This window comes from Carica papaya, chromosome 5 (assembly GCF_054855325.1).
Source record: "Carica papaya isolate Zhongbai chromosome 5, ASM5485532v1, whole genome shotgun sequence".
Lineage (NCBI taxonomy): Eukaryota > Viridiplantae > Streptophyta > Magnoliopsida > Brassicales > Caricaceae > Carica > Carica papaya.
The window spans coordinates 41,518,578-41,535,240 of record NC_142313.1 but is presented as its reverse complement, the minus strand read 5'-3'; the positions used below and the strand labels follow the sequence as shown (position 1 = coordinate 41,535,240).

The window sequence follows — 16,663 nt, the reverse complement described above, 5'->3', positions numbered from 1 at the left end:
TTAAGTAGATTTAATTTCAAGGAACTACGTTTTATATATTCCCTAAATATCTGTCCACATCGCAATGAATAATAAATAAATAATTTTAAAATAATAAATATATTTTCTAATATTCACAAATATCTTGCCTCCATAATATTTATTTATAATAATCAAATTTAAGTAATTAATACAAATTATTTTGACATTTAAAAAAATTAAAAATTCTCTATGAGGAGAACGTAACCAGTAAATTTTTTTAAAAAATTAATTAAATAGAATTAAAGTTTGAATTTAATAATTAATAAAATGGAAAAACATTTAAAGATTTGGTGTGATCTTCTGGTGAAGGTTGAAACCTCAAGCTGAAGGGCAAAATATTCAAAGCCACATGGATTCGTCAGACAACCTGTTGCCTTGTCGGTCCAAGGCTAAATATGTCATTTTACCCTTTTTCAATATTTTTCTACCGTATGGATTAAGAAATAAGAGTTATATGATGTAATGTGCACAAATTTGTTCTTGTATTTTTTTTTTAGTTTATAACAAAATTTATAGAGATAATATATGATATACGCATACCATTTTCAAGTATAGTAATACAAATTACATTTGTGTTTTTTTTTAAAAAAAAAAAATTGAATAACGAGAGTTATTATTATTTTTATCAATTAATAAATGGGTCACGTTATTTGAAATGAATGATCCTAAAAAATCGATTTTTCTTTTTATTTATTGAATTTTTTTAATTGATCAGCGTCTGATATTCTGAATTCTTATTATTAATAGAATCGAATTGAACTTTAAATTAATCATTTTACACAAAACTAAGTCTTACACAATCGTATTGACTATTTAACTGTACATTTGTTAACTGACTGAAAAATCGATCATTGTTTGCTAACCACAGACACATCCTCCTATCAAATCCAAACAAATTGATGCATTTAGGGGGCCGTCTTGAATTATAATGAAAAGTTGGTTCAAACAATAATAGAGAAAAAATTTGGCTAAGTGAAATGACCAAAATGCCCATGGATTTGGATGGGTGTAAAAAAATTACACGTGGGTTTGATTAAAGAATGGTTTATAGGGGGAAGGAGAGAGGAAGTAATATGGGGTTAGCTGTGCGTTGCAGGGGGATTAAGAGGTAAAGACAGGGAGCACTCAAAATCTTGTCCCGGTCAACACATGGGGGTCTGCATGTGCAGGATGAGCTTATTATGTTTATTTTATTTTTATAAATAAATTAAAAAAAATTAATTCAAATATACATATTTTTTTATTATTATTACTTGTTTCTTAAATTAAATAATTAAATAAAATTTAATTTAATTTATTAATTTTATATTTTAATTATTAATTATGACCAGCCATCTCTGGTAATACTACCACCCATTTCCTTTTGATAATTTTATTGGTTTCCGGTCGGCAATCATGCACCGTTTTAATATTTTCTTTACATGTGCAGCAAACTTGAATCGAAATTTGGTGAAGAGGGAGATTTGGAATTATATGCTCTTCAATTACTCTTGTTTGGAGAGAGCTTCTAATATTTTATTTTTGTTATGGTTAATTTGAATTGCATGGAAGGAGGACGTAAGAACCAACCACGCGCGTAGCCATTTGGGTTAACATGTTCGTTCATATATTCGTGGCACAGAATTATAAGGGTATACAAGGTAAGGAGAGTAAGAACTATCTCAAAGACTTTTGTCATAATAGCAGACTATATATGTTATGTTTATGCAAGACGTGTCAAAATGAGTGTATGTTATCTTAACTTTTAAAATATAAGTTTTGAAAAGCAAGATTGAGTTCATTCAACTTAAGTTTAGAAGTTGATTCTAAATTATGTTTTACGAGTGACATGAATGTTTAAATTACGATCACTACTGACCATTTTGTTCGTATGATTGTCTACGATAATGCAAGGATGAACTTACTTTACCTATATGCATTATTGCCTTTCTCTTCTTAATAGACTTCAAATTGGGCGACAAAATGTTGTAGAAAAGATGTTTGAGTCGTGGATCATAACATAAAACTTTAACAATGGCGAATAGCTCTTTAAGGATTATAATGCAGTTTCATAATTATGGTTTAAAAAACTTAAATACTCAGGATTTCATGTGTACCTAAATGGAAACAAGGGAGGCTTGGGCTAAGAATGTATAGTTGGTAAAGTTATCATGAATCTCGAATGATTCATTTCATATGCAAAATTTGGTAGAGTTGTTGTAAATGTTATATGAAAAATATTGTAGCCCATGTTATAGAACATTTCAAGAACTATTTTTCACATCAAGATATACATGAATCTAATATACAATTGAGAGCTTGCTCGAGATTAAAGGAAAAGTGTGGTGGAGGCATTAATTTGTCATGTATCATTCGAGAAAATTAAAAGAAATACATGTTTTATGGGTTCCTTAAAAATTATGTAGTATTATCATTTTTCTAACTATTGTCTTTTACGAGAATTGAGATATAACAATCTCTTTACTTTTAAAATTATAAATGATGCAATTGATTAAAATAATTCCAAAACTTATTAATTTAATAGTAGTAGTACTTGTGAGAAGCCGCCGGTGTTTCCACAGGAGATGAAGATATGAACCAGCAAACAACAATCGATGCGTTCTCTTCTTTCTTCGACTCTCAATCAAAGAACAGATAGAGCTACGATTCTCTGAAAAACTTACGACAGATCTCTCTCCCGCAGTCCAGACTTATCCGACGCAAGTGATTTTCTTGAGGAACCTTCTCCTTTTCGAATTCTTGTTTTTGTTTGCGAGGAAAATAGAGGGAGAACGGAGGGGAATCTTGGACATTACGTTTTGCGTTTGCGATCTTGAAGAATATCTTTCAATCATAAGGATTTGTTTGGATATGATAATTTCTAGGGTTTACGTTTTTTCATCTTGCAAAATTTCAGGTTTCTCTCTCCTTATGCTGTTCGCTCGTTTCCATGGCTGCTGGTTCATATCTTCATCTCCTCCGGAACATCGGCGGTCTTCTCACAACACTCGGATGCTCTGGAATCATATCGTCCAAACTAGATTGATTACACTTCCACCATTTTAGTATAGTTATGATCCTTATACCAGTCGATATGATTGATTTTGTCCGAGAGATTTTCCGGTTTTAATTAATTATAATTAGTCGATTAACCAATTTTTAACTAATTCTAATTAGTATTACACTTCATTACATCTTCCTGCGCAAATATAAAATATCACTGTAAAAAAAAAAATGAAAATAAAGAGAATAATTTCTTTCCTAAAACTCTAATAATCACATGGTATAAACCTATACTTATATAAGTAAAAAATTATAAATATTTAAAATTAAATAAAATTATTTCTTAAATGATTTTACTTACTCAACAAGAAAATAATTATCCCATTTAAAAGTTAATTGTAATAATAATAGTAATAGCAAACCATGAAAATCACAGGAAATTGGGTTAGTAGATCGTGATCATCATCATTATCGGACGGTCCATTATACTGCCACGTCAAATGTGGGTCCTCGAGAGAGAAAAGCAAATTAGATATCAGAAAAATAAGAACATCCACACACACTGTGTCAATCTAAGGGTTTGTAAAGCAATACACAACTAGTCTCGACCTCACTTAATAAAAGCCATGGATTGGGGAAAAAAAAAAAAAAAAAGAGAAAATAGGATAATATAATTTCGACAAATTTTACAGGCCAGCATACCCGACGACATTGCCGGATCTCCGTCGAGATTTTTACTCGCCGTGCCAACTCGAGGCTTCTGAAGCAAGACGAGACGCGATGGCCGAGTGGTACATCATATCATGGAATGAGGAGCCCTCCATGGTCGTTTTCCTAAGCTGCTTCGCTTTCTCTTCTGTGAAGCACCCGAGCGGGAACCTGGGTCTGTGTCGACCCATTTCGTTTTCCGGATCCGACATTTGGATCTTCTTCTCAGGCGGTTCATTTGTTAAGGCAGTGTTGATGTAATCCGGATCGGCGGACCATCCGAAGAGCGGGGCCCACCAGGTTGAGGAAACGGGTTTCTTGTGATTCAAGTCGGGTTTCTTCGAGAGGGAACCGGAGGAGGCTCTGATCGCGGGGGGGAGAGAGCAGGCGAGAGAGGTAGCCATGCGAAGGTCGATGGAGAGAGAGAGAGAGAGAGAAAAGGAAGAGAATGGATTAGAGATTACTGAGATCCAGTGCAGATGCGTCTGAAAATGGACGATAAACTAGAGTTGGGGTCTGGTAATTTCTATCACCTGCATCTCCAACACATGGAACCTCGAGGAAAAAAGACGCCGGAAAGTTAGGGACCACGAAGGTTAACAATGGAATAAAAGTACAATAGGAGGAAGGGAAGGGAATAGTCACCTGCATCTCGCTTGAAAAAGTTGTACTTTAGGGACCTATGAAGGTTAATAATGGAATAAAAGTACAACAGTAGGAAGCAGAGGGAGTAAAGAGGGGAAGTGATTTGGATAAGGTAGGACACGTGGAGGACATCGAAGGAGGTGATGTGTTTTGCGCTTTTTTCTTGATTGATGTGACAGCTTTCGACTTTCGTGCACTTTGGGAAATGCTGACTTGGCAGATTAGAGAGGAAATATTTCCATTTGAAGGTTCGGTTTTTTGTACGTTAGCGACAGAAACGAAGGGCAAAATGGTAATTTAAATTACAAAAAAGTTCACAACAGTATTTGTAATAATAATAATAACAATAATAATAATAATTAAATAAGTTTGGACTTAATCTTTTAAGTTTAGAGTTAATTATCACCTTATAATTTATATTATAAAAAAATCAACACGCGTTAATTTATTTAAAAAACTTTAATACATTATTAAACTATATTTTTCATTTATAATAAAATTGAACTTGACAAAATTTGAATTTTACATAGAAAATATATATAAATTCTGAGATTTGGATAATGACTCAACTCATTTTTTATCAATACCTTAAAGTTGATTTAATATATATATATATATATACTCGAATACTAAAATACATATATATATATATGCTAATCATAAGTATTAAAATCATTATTAAACTGAGGAATAAAAGTAAAAATAAAGAAATGAGACAACTATAAGGATAGAAGAGAAAACCAGATCCGCCATTGGTAAATGACAAGGGAGTTTTCTTGGCAGCACGACCATCCTCCTACCTACAATAACAAGACATGCCATGCCTGTCTACTCAAACTCAATAGAACAGATTTTATGCAGAACCATGAAAGAAGAGATATCAGATTACACAACAAAAATCCATGCTTTCAAATATCATACCTACCTGCTAAAAGAAAAAGGAACTAACATTTTTCCTCACAAGACTAGGTAAAAAACAACTTTATCATCACAAATTTCAGAGTCTGCCATACATTTCTCTCATCTCTGTAGGGGTAAAAAGAAAAAGAAAACATTTGGAAGCTCATTCCGCCGATCACTCCTTGGAGGATTTGTTGATGAGTGATTTGTGAATGTGGGGGATAACTCCTCCACCAGCAATAGTTCCTTTGATAAGGGTGTCAAGTTCTTCATCACCCCGGATTGCGAGCTGCAGGTGCCTTGGTGTGATTCGCTTAACCTTCAGATCCTTGCTGGCATTCCCTGCCAACTCCAGCACTTCTGCTGTCAGATACTCTAATATTGCTGCAGTGTAAACAGCTGCTGTTGCTCCAACCCTTCCATTTGCAGAAACCCTCGTTTTCAAAAGTCGGTGAACTCGACCAACTGGGAACTGCAAATGAGATTTACAGTAACATTATTATAATGGAGAAATATCAGCATAGTTCTCAAAATCTAGTACAGAATTGCAATTCTGTTTAACTGAGAGTGGATTGGAGTCAGGAATATTTAACTGAGTGGATTGGACTCTGGAATATCATCATGATTTTTAATAAGAATGATAGAGACATTTATTATTATTTCTACTCATTGGGAACATAAATGGAAGATTACTTGCAAATGACACTATGTTTACAATCAATGCACAAAAAAAAGGCCACAGTTTTAAGGTTTGATGAACCTAGAAGCAAAAATTGTTCATATTCAAACAACCTGCATTCGCGAGCAACTTGATTCAGAGGGGAGTTTTTTAGTTACTGAAGAGTTTCAAATCAGTTTCTTCTCAACCAGGTACTTGTTGTAATATCTGGAGAAGAAGAAGTCCGATTGGTGGGTTTCACTTACTAATTCTTTTTAAGTTTCTAGGACTAAATTAGCGTTTATTTATATCCTCAATTTCTTTCAAGGGAACAGAGTGAGCGAGCAAATTTACAGCAATTATATTTTAACATGAGTGTAATGGCAATCAAACCCAAGCTCTGATGCTTAAAATATCATAGGCATGATGCCTATTTATTTTTCTCCCAAAAGCCGATCAAATCCTAAATCACAAGTTCTAATGGTGATACTTAAAGATGTTTTTAAGGCCTATTTTTCTGAGAAAGCAGACGATTTCTAATTTGTCCTACCTCAAACTGATTTGCAACTTGATCATTAAGGAACCCACAAACCTATAATAAGTTTAACTTCGCTGTCTCAGAGCCTTACAGCAGTGATTTACTTGGTCTTATCACAAAGAAAAGCATTACCCTGGATTCAACTAATATATATCATTGATAGGTACAGAAATCAAACAGACATAAAATATTGAGATATGTTCCAGGAAACCTAGTCAAGTCGCTGTGCGAGGAGTAATCTCAGTTGGAAAACAACCAGTGAACCACCCGCCAACTTAAGCCCCCCCCCACCCCCAATCGATACAGAGTAAAACCCACATGAAAGGATTAGAAAATCTCACATTGCAATCCTGATGCATGTGTCAGAAACAACATATGAGATATGTTCCAGGAAACCTAGTCAAGTCGCTGTGCGAGGAGTAATCTCAGTTGGAAAACAACCAGTGAACCACCCGCCAACTTAAACCCCCCCCCCCACCCCAATCGATACAGAGTAAAACCCACATGAAAGGATTAGAAAATCTCACATTGCAATCCTGATGCATGTGTCAGAAACAACATATGAAGCGGTAATCATAACCATAACAAAAATCTCAACTACTAACAGCATCATATTTTTGAAATATCTTTTTTTGAAGATTAAAGAAGTTTTGAAATATGTCTTTACTTAGTATCAATACATGTCCCTCATTATTCATGTGACAAAACATCAGAAACCATTAAGCAATGTTGTTCATAGAATTGTAAGAGGACTCGCATTAGACCTTACATTTAAATACAAGGCACAGACAAGTACCACAGACTTCAAAGGGCTTTGGATAAAAATATTTAGCCTCTCCTCGTTGACTCTACTGTTTGACACAGAAATGGGAGGAGTCCAACTTATTTCTTAATGGATTTCAGGAAACATAATCTGTCGCCCTATCCAGAAAAGTGGTTGATTGGCCAGATGAAGGGAACGGATGATAGGAAGGCCATTAACAAAAAACTTTACTTCTAACTACTCATGCTGATGGCAGAATAAGATTCAACAGACAAAATGAAATAATGAGGGCAAATTCAGGATACTCCATGACTTTAAATTCTAAACACTGCAAGACCAAATGACGTGCAATATAAACCTGAAAGACCAGATCAGCCAATAGACCTTTCTTGCTAAGCATTATCACAAGCATTATACCACTACATGCTAGTATGATTAGGCCCTATACAGGACTGTTTAAGATAGGACTGCTTTAGATAAGACTGATGTAGGATGGTAGACTATCATTTAGATGCTTCAGGCAAGATCCCAGTTAACAATGATGAGCGCATCAATACAACTAGCTAAGGAATAACATAGAAGGAAAAAAGAAAATATATGAACTTTCAAACCATGGACATGTTTGATGTGTTACAGAGAACAGTATTTTATCCTGAAAAAGAGAAAACATATTTTTTTAATATGTTCAACATGTCTAGACTTGTTATCTCAAAACCCAAAAAAGAAAAAAACAGAAAAAAAAAGCAAACAGGTCTAGCTTTCTACTTGAAAAGAAAACAGAATTTCTTTCAAGAACACTCCTTTTGGATATTGATGGTGATTCCTAAGACTGTACTCAGAGAATTTCCAGCATAACAACAAAATATAATGTTCCATATAGAATTATTTTGAAAAACATGATAAAACAGAGAGCATACAGGTATCTCATTAAGAGATTACCATGAGCTATTAAAAATGGATCTTATATAACCGTGAAGAGAACTTACTGCTCACCTAAAAGAAAATAAGACTATCAAGAAAAGAATTTTTTTTCCACTAATGAGTACCAAAAGATAAGAAACTCTTTAAGACAAGTAACCGAAAAGGCAAAAAGCAGTAAAAATACCCTTTCGATTTTGTTAAAAACCAAATTTTATAGCACAACCGAAATAGCTAACCCTAATATGGACTCAATATGAATTGAAAATTTTATAACTCCTCGTCGTAATCACTTTAACCAAAAACATACCCAACAAAAACATCAAACACGATCTTCACGCAAGATTTTTCCATTTACTGGCATTAACTCAAACCTGCAAACCGCAAGTAACCATTAATCATAAACAAAAGTCCAGCACAAATCCACCTCCGGAAAAGGAAGAGTATCAACGTATCGCTCCCTTGTATACTAGTGTGCAAGTCAGATACAAGTAGATATGACAATATATCGGCCCTTAATGCACCATTAATCCTCAAAATTTCAACATCATAAAGACTCCCCCATTAAACAAAGCGGTGCCCATTTATATTCAAACCAAGTCTCAGGTGGAGATACAGATAAGAGAGAGAAAGAGAGAGACCTGGAGACCAGCGCGAGAGGAGCGAGAAACAGGTTTCTTCTTGTCCTTATCCTTGTTGCTGACGCTCGATTTGCCTGTAATCAGTCCTTTTGCTCCCTTCCCTGACATCTTCACTAAAAAATTTGCGTCTAGTTGTTTGGAAAATCGAAACAAGGGCTCGGTGTTAGAGAGAAGAGAAGATACGAAACAGAAGCGAGTGAGTGAAGACAGTTAAATAGGAGGAAGAGGAGAAGACGAGTGGACTCTTTGAAGATTTAGATGTTGACTGTGAAGGGGGTCTCTTGGGTGTCAAGCAGTCACACGATCAGCCATCTTACTTGCAAATTTTTGACCGTTGGATTTATTGAACTTATCTCATATTTAGATCTTTTCATAAAGTTACTCACAAATCTTTAAATAAACAAAATCTCAAAAAATCAAGACAAAATATTTTTAAATATTTTCGGATTTTTTTCCGCAAAATTGAGGATTCTTTAGATTCGATAAAAATAAAACGGTCGAAAGAATTACTATAGACCCATTGGGCTCAAGAATGAGCCCATGCGAATTCGTATTTTCATGTAAAACACAATTGTAATTCATGTGGTTTATTGGCAATCCAAAAGTCTAAATCAATGCCCCTTTAACTTTTTTAAGCTCACATTCTCTTATTAGTTTAGACATTAATGAAATATTAAAAGAATTAATGTTACATGTGTAAGAATAGTCACATTGTAACGGCCCCGAAATTTAAATGAAGATGTATGTATTAAAAATCTTAAATGCGGAAGCGTAATAAAAATTTTGATTAACATCCCTTACACAATAACAAAAAATGTACTCAAAACATGAAAGAATAAGCTAATTAAAAGAGATACTCGAAAGAAAAACTATAAATAGAGCTATAAGGTTCTTAGGCATTTAACTCGCCGTCTTCCTGCGGAACGGGCTTGGAAACCACGTCTTCCTGATCTGAAATTGTTAAGTAAGGAATGAGCTACACTAGCCTAGTAAAGACATCACACTATCTCACTGCCACAGAAGTAAAGGTCGGTAGAAAACAAAAACGACCAATAGAGCATAATTTATAACAAACTCATTTATTAACATAAAAACATTTACTGTCCACTTACCTCGGTGAGATTCATGAAAATAACCTATGAAAACAATAACATGATAATCATCATAAAATCATATACACTTTGTAACAGAACACATGTTCTACTTTTACATTTCAATAATCAGATAATAAATTTCCTATTTTACCAGCCTTCTAGTATCCATGGGGATCCATAGGGGGTCCACACTACACGTGAACCATTAAATTAATAACCTGATTCCAGAGCCGTCCTCATACTACGTCCGGTATGGGCGCCAAGACCATAAACCTCAATACCCCGTCCGGTATGAGGATGAAACGGGCTGTCCACATACCCCGTCCGGTATGGGAACCAAAACACATAAGGTCTCCATACCCCGTCCGGTATGAGAGACCACGTTTCCGGTAGGGTTTCCTACGGACCCGATCCGTCCACCATCTCTTAGGATATCTAGTCAGGCTGTCCACATTATCCACTTATCAATTCACATAACCTTTTTGCCTTTTTCCTTGGTCTCAATCATCCAATCATACACAAACATGTAAACCAGTAATTGACACCAAACAAGACAACACAGTATCGGGTTCACCATAATACAAACCATAATAAAAGAAACCATGATTCATGCATACGAGACCATAAAATAATTACATCAAATATCACACTGCATTTAATAATAAAAAATAGATCAAACAACAACTGACCAACAATGTATTAGATTCGGGTTCTATTGGCAACCTCAATCAATTATACATATCTATAAAGTCACAAAATACCGTTTAATTATTTATTAAGCTTTAATGCTGTGATAGGAGGTAGGGTGAGAGATCCTTACTTGTTTCGGGGTCTGAAATTGGCTCTACGGTGCGCCTACGGGTTGCCCCTAAATTCTCTGAATTTTTTTTCGGGAAACTGAAACGCACTACCAGTACCTGCACGTGTCCCAAAAAATCTCAAATCAGACCTAGGGCCCCTTTCGGCCAATATCGAAATTCTGCCGCCGTGCTCCGGCGACGGCGATCCGCCTTGGGTTGGCCGTTTTCGGCCGTTTTTGGTCGAATTCGACCAAACTTGCATTGGTCCCTGCGCTAAAACAACCCTAGGGCCCTCGGTGGGCAAAAAAATCACGAAAAATCGAGACTTACCGGCGGCGGTGCTCTCGAGTGCGACGGCTTCTCCGACGTGAGTCGCGTTTTGATGTTTTGCTCCGGTCAACCTGTAGAGAAAAGAACGGTGATCACAGTGGTATAAAAATTGCATCAAACGGAGACCGGAAAGGGCCTCATCGGAGGCAAAAACAGAGGGGAGTCGCGGCGGCACTGCTGGACTTCGGCGGGGTTTTCCGGCCGATTGGCCGGTGGTTTGGCTCCGGTTTGGTCATAGACAGATTCAGCATCGAAAAACGAGCCAGGGGGAGAAAATTTACCTCGATTGGCAGTCGGAAAATTCTTCGGTGCGGCGGCGGATGGCGGCGGCCGGCTCCTCCAACGTCTGGTTCTTCTTCTCTGGCGAGGCACTGGCGGCTAGGGTTTTGTGGTCGGGTGTGGGTGGGGTTATTTATACCCTTCGCCTTTTAATCTCAACCATCCATCAAGATTAAATCTATACCGTCCGATCGCGATTTATTTGAGATTAAATCTAGACCGTCCATCGCGATGTGATCTGAGCCGTCCGTGCCTGATTGAATCTGGGCCGTCTGTACGCGTGAGATCTGGGTCGTCCGTGCGCACATTTGATCTAGGTCGTCCGTGCACGCGGGAACGGATCTGGGCCATCCGATCACGCGCACGCGGATCGCCCACGTGGCCCGTCCCGTGTCAGCGTTTCCTTGCCACGCGGCGTGTCTTGGTTGGCCGGGGCTGCTGACGTGGCACAATTTTTTCAAATTACGTTTTGACCCCAGTTTTCGATTTTCTTTTCAAAAACACCCCCATAATCCAAATTTTCACCCATTTTTCTCAAAATCAATTTCAATTAAATCCAAAAAATAATTTTACCATATTTTATCATTATTATTATTTTTATTTTCATTAAATTAAATTAAATTAAAATCTTATAAATTAAATATATAAAAAAAATTAAACTAAAATTCAAATACAAAAATAAAAATAATAATTTGGGTGTTACACACATCCTAGTTTGATTCAGTCTATCTTCTCTATTATTATGAACAGTTTAAGTTGGATCAAAACTTAATAAAAAAATTTAAAAATTTAATCTGTCCTTTGTATTTTAAATTATTTATTAATATTTTAATTATTTTTCATTTTTTTATATTATTTTGTTTTGTTTATTTATTTTTAATAAAGATCTAAATTTTAATTTTTTTAGATTTGGTTCAATTTAGACTTATGCATGGGTCATAAACAATTAGGCTAAAACAAGTTATATTTTTGTTGAATACACTAGCAACCTTCAATCTAACTAACCATCCAAATTAGTCAAGCCTAGCCAAAACTTTAATCACCATCAATTGTTTTTCTCCAAATCAACATATCATCTTCCAAGCAACACTTCACAACTCCTTCCTCCATTAATGTCTCCTGAGAAGATAAACCCACCTCCGACCAGTAACAACTCGATCCACACAGCAAGAGCACATCCTAAAAATCTTGATGAGAAGTTTAACAAACGAGTCTTAGAGGTTATAGATTTGTAGATTAACTAAAATTTGTAGATTAAGATCTAAATAAATTGAAAATCCACATGAACAAAGAGGATTAGAAGTATTGGATTTCACATAAACTAAAATTTAATGAAATCACTACAATAATTCTATTTGATTGTATAAACTGTTTTATAGATTTGTAGATTAATTAAAAGTTATTGTATTTGTTGATGTTTAGGGGAGAAGAAAGAATGAAACTAAGATAATTTTAACTTCCTACTCATTAGCCTAATAAAATAAGAAAAAAATCATTTATAAATAATAAGAAGTTAAATGATGGTGTACTTTTATGCATTTTAGTACCATGCAATATGTTAAACTCCTTTACCTTGTAAAAAATCCTCGAACAATGCTTATGTTCAAAGAATAAATAAATAAGGAGATAATGACTCTTGTTGTCTTAACCCTCGATAACTATGATCATCCTTGAATGGATAACCATTTATTATAAATTTGTTAGAAACTATTACTATGAATTGGTAGATAAGTTGAGTTACTTGATAATCTCATTTTTGAGAGAATTTGATCTAGGAATCCCATTCTACCATGTCCAAAGTTTTTTCTACATCACATTTCATGGTCATTAACTTTTTCTCCATTTCTTATACTTCATTGAGTGTGTTAGTTTATGAGCCACAATATAATTCTCTTGTATATGTCTTTCTTTTTCAAAATTTTTTTGCATGAAATAATTTTATATATAAATCTTATGAGAAGCATTATAAGAAAAATGTTGTTGAACTATGTTTTATTGGTTTGATTATTAACGTAAACTTAATTTTATACTAATGATATTGATTTTGGGTTTTTAGGTTAACAAGTGCAGTATGATTCAAAAAATTGAACATGAAATATGAAAAGACGATAATGCTATTAGAAAAAAGAGAACGAATTGAAGACCAAGAGTAATTTCTTTTAAATGATCTTTTTCTTCTACATAAACCAGGTAGATTATTATTGAAGGCTTAATGTATTCAAGTTTCCTTAACTCATGATAATTTTTTTTGGGAAGTACTTTTCACTAATCTATCAAAGAATTGATCAAATTGAATAATAATTTTTTGAAAAAAATTAAAATTAAAAGCTAATTTATAAATTTCCTCAATGTTGAAACTGTGTGTAAATTATTTTTTGTGTGCATTCAAATGGATATTTTATTTAAAAACAAAGGTGGAAGGAATTTCAAATAAGTAAACTTTTATTAAAAATAAGTATTTTTACTGTGATGTGATACAATATATAATTTCGTGCATCACACATTTTGAAGCACACAAAGAAGACGTTTTAAGAATGATGTATCAGAAAATATGATTTTATAATCATATTAAAAATTACAAGATTTTTAAAATATGTTTTTTTAATCCTGATGTGTCAAATTATGTGATACACAGGATCATATACGAAATAACATTAGATTATATTTTAAAAAATATGCAATCGAGACTATATTAAATGTTCGGATTTCAATTTTTTTTTTTTATCTTAACCAACTAGTTTTTCTTCATCTTTTAAAGACACTTCTACATTATGTAGCAAGTTTAACAGGAGATTTAAAGAAAATCTTAAAATCTCTCTTTCATCTATGAGTCATCTAAGGTGCTTCCATTTATATACTCATCATTTAAGAATGATTCGTAAGAAAAATATTTCAAAACTCATTTGGTAGTATTTCTTCATTAACAACTTTGAGGGATTATTTGAGAGCTCAAAGTGAATTTTTTTTTTCTTATTTCTTAAGCTACTTTTGAATCCTCTAGTGTTCTTCTACTTGCATATTATTCTCTAAGAATGAATTTTTAAGGTAATCCTTTAAAGATTCTTTTAGTTTTTAAATATTTTTTATCTTCTTTATTTTGATTAGAATTTTTCAAAAAATCCAAGTAAAAACTATATCTTTATAGCAAAATTTAGAATCCCAAGAGGAATTCCTTAAGATAATTTTCTAGAAATTGTTTGGGTCTTTAAATATTGTTCCTTTTATTTATTTTCAATAAGATTTATTGAAAAATTAAAGAGACAAAATTCATTTTTCTTAACCTCATTTAAATATCCATTCGAGTTCCAAGTTGTACATCTATCTTTATGAGAGAAGTATTTATAAATTCATCTTAATTTAGTCAAATATTTTAAGAAAGAAGTGTGTATTCATTTTGGTATTTAGGTGTGTTGAGAAGGACACTTAAAAAATGAAGTTAGATACCTTAAACAAGTATATTATAAGAGAGGAGTGGGTAGTCCTCTTGGTAGATAAATGTTTTGAAGGAAACACTTGTATGATGGAGACACCAAATAAGCAGACATTTGTAAGTAACTCTTGAAGAGTGGGAAAATTCTCAAATTGGTGACTTGAGGACACGATGTTGGCTCTAGTTAAGGCAAAATCCCCATAAACCGAGTTTACTCTCTCACTCTCTCACTCTTGTATTTACTTCTGTTATAACATTCTTTATTGTTTTGAAGTGAAAAATAAGTTGAATATTTATTACTTGAAACTCATATTTTGTATCTTTACAAATTATTTAAAATTCATATTTTTACTAGTACCATTAGTTACTTATACGCGTTTTGCAAAAATATTAATTGTTTGGATTGATATATATGGAAGTACATTCGTTGTTTGGAATTTAAATGCTTGTTAGCATAACTACTTAACTTGAATCTCGTAATTTTGCTAGCATATTAATTATTTGATTTACACATTTGATAAGGATTGGTTTACTTGTATATTATTGTCGAAAAATTGATTAAAAAAATACAATCTTAAAAAACCTGATTCAGCCTCCCTTTTATGTTGCTCTATATATTTGGGACAAGAAATATAATTGAATTATCTTAATAGTAGTAGCATCTCATCACATTTTGGAACAAGGAAAAGGTTGGTTAAGTAGTTCGACCTAGAAAAATTTTTCAGGTAGCAGATGACATTAAGTTATATAATATACTAGAAAATTTTGCATAAAAGACTACACATTCCATTTGGACCTAAAGGTGGTTTGTTAATTTTTTTTTTTTTTTTGCGATATGAACTAGATTGTATAGATTAATTTTCGTTCATTTTGAATTTTCTCAAGGTTTCATTCTCTTTATTTGAAATTCATAGCTAAAAATGTGCCACCAAGATCTTTTAGAGTTAACGACTAGTAGGAACATATCTCTCCTTATTAAATCTTCTAAATAAATATGTTATGTTCTCTTGTATTGTTCCATGTTCATCCTTGGTGCATTTAATGTGTAACTTTTATATCCAAATAACTTTCTTTTATTCATAGATTTCTTTACACTCTAGTTATAAAAGCATTTTGAGAGAGAATTTCTAGTTGAGAAATTTGTTGATGATAATTAACAGCTTCATCTAACTCCTTGATATTGTCTTCAATTTTTGGATTAACGGTTCTAGCTCAACGTAGCTTTTCTTTATAATTTGATTTTCTAACAAAGCTTAAAGCATAATAACAACCAAGAGGGTATTTTAAGCATGTCGTACTTGAGATTGCTAGCATAATCTCTCAACTTCACCTCTTTAAAGTAAAAGGATTTTTAAAGCCTTTTTCTTATGATAAACCCTAATCAATATAGGGTAGTGGTTGAGAAAGGATAGTAATGGATAAATAACTATAGCTTTTGGGAGAAGAAGATGTCACTCCTCGTTAAAAATATTGTCATTTATTTTGGCTTTTAAATTAGTAATGTCATTTCTTTCATTACGCTACATATATTGATTTTCACAAAACTCGAATCAATAAGCCTAATTGATTAACTACTTACACTAGTTTTATATTTGTTTTAGCATATATAAGTTTTTGAATGCTAACTCGTACTCATAATATAATCAAAATCATTGATTATAATATACGAGAAATAATAGTTTTATTAATTCAAGAAGATTTTTTTGAAAACTTTATTTTTTTCAGTCAAGCAAGAGTTTCATAAAACCTTATGAGAATCCATGATTCGTAAAAGGATTTTGTCATTAATAAATTGTTTAAGTTGATGATTCCACTATTAATATTGTTTTCGGTGCCTAACACAATCCATTTTTTTGGCTTGTAACCTCCCAAACAACATGATGAGAAATTCACTATAAGCATATTGGTTTCAATTAAATCTCCATATTGTTTCGAATCAAATTTATCTATGTGTTT

At 33.3% G+C, this 16,663-nt stretch overlaps 2 protein-coding genes across 2 annotated transcripts; both read right to left on the bottom strand.

Moving 5' to 3' along the window:
• Positions 1–3,519: 3,519 nt before the first annotated feature.
• On the bottom strand, positions 3,520–4,482 carry LOC110825301 (plant/protein). Its single transcript, XM_022055747.2, has one exon. The coding sequence runs from the start codon at positions 4,113–4,115 to the stop codon at positions 3,738–3,740; it is 378 nt and encodes a 125-aa protein (XP_021911439.1). The 5' UTR covers positions 4,116–4,482; the 3' UTR covers positions 3,520–3,737.
• Positions 4,483–5,185: 703 nt separating this feature from the next.
• Positions 5,186–9,020, bottom strand: LOC110825299 (putative histone H2A variant 3). The gene is made up of 2 exons (XM_088221051.1): positions 8,775–9,020; positions 5,186–5,728 (listed from the first exon to the last, which is right to left on the bottom strand). The coding sequence occupies exons 1-2, from the start codon at positions 8,880–8,882 to the stop codon at positions 5,432–5,434; spliced, it is 405 nt and encodes a 134-aa protein (XP_088077177.1). The 5' UTR covers positions 8,883–9,020; the 3' UTR covers positions 5,186–5,431.
• Between the last annotated feature and the right edge of the window lie 7,643 nt (positions 9,021–16,663).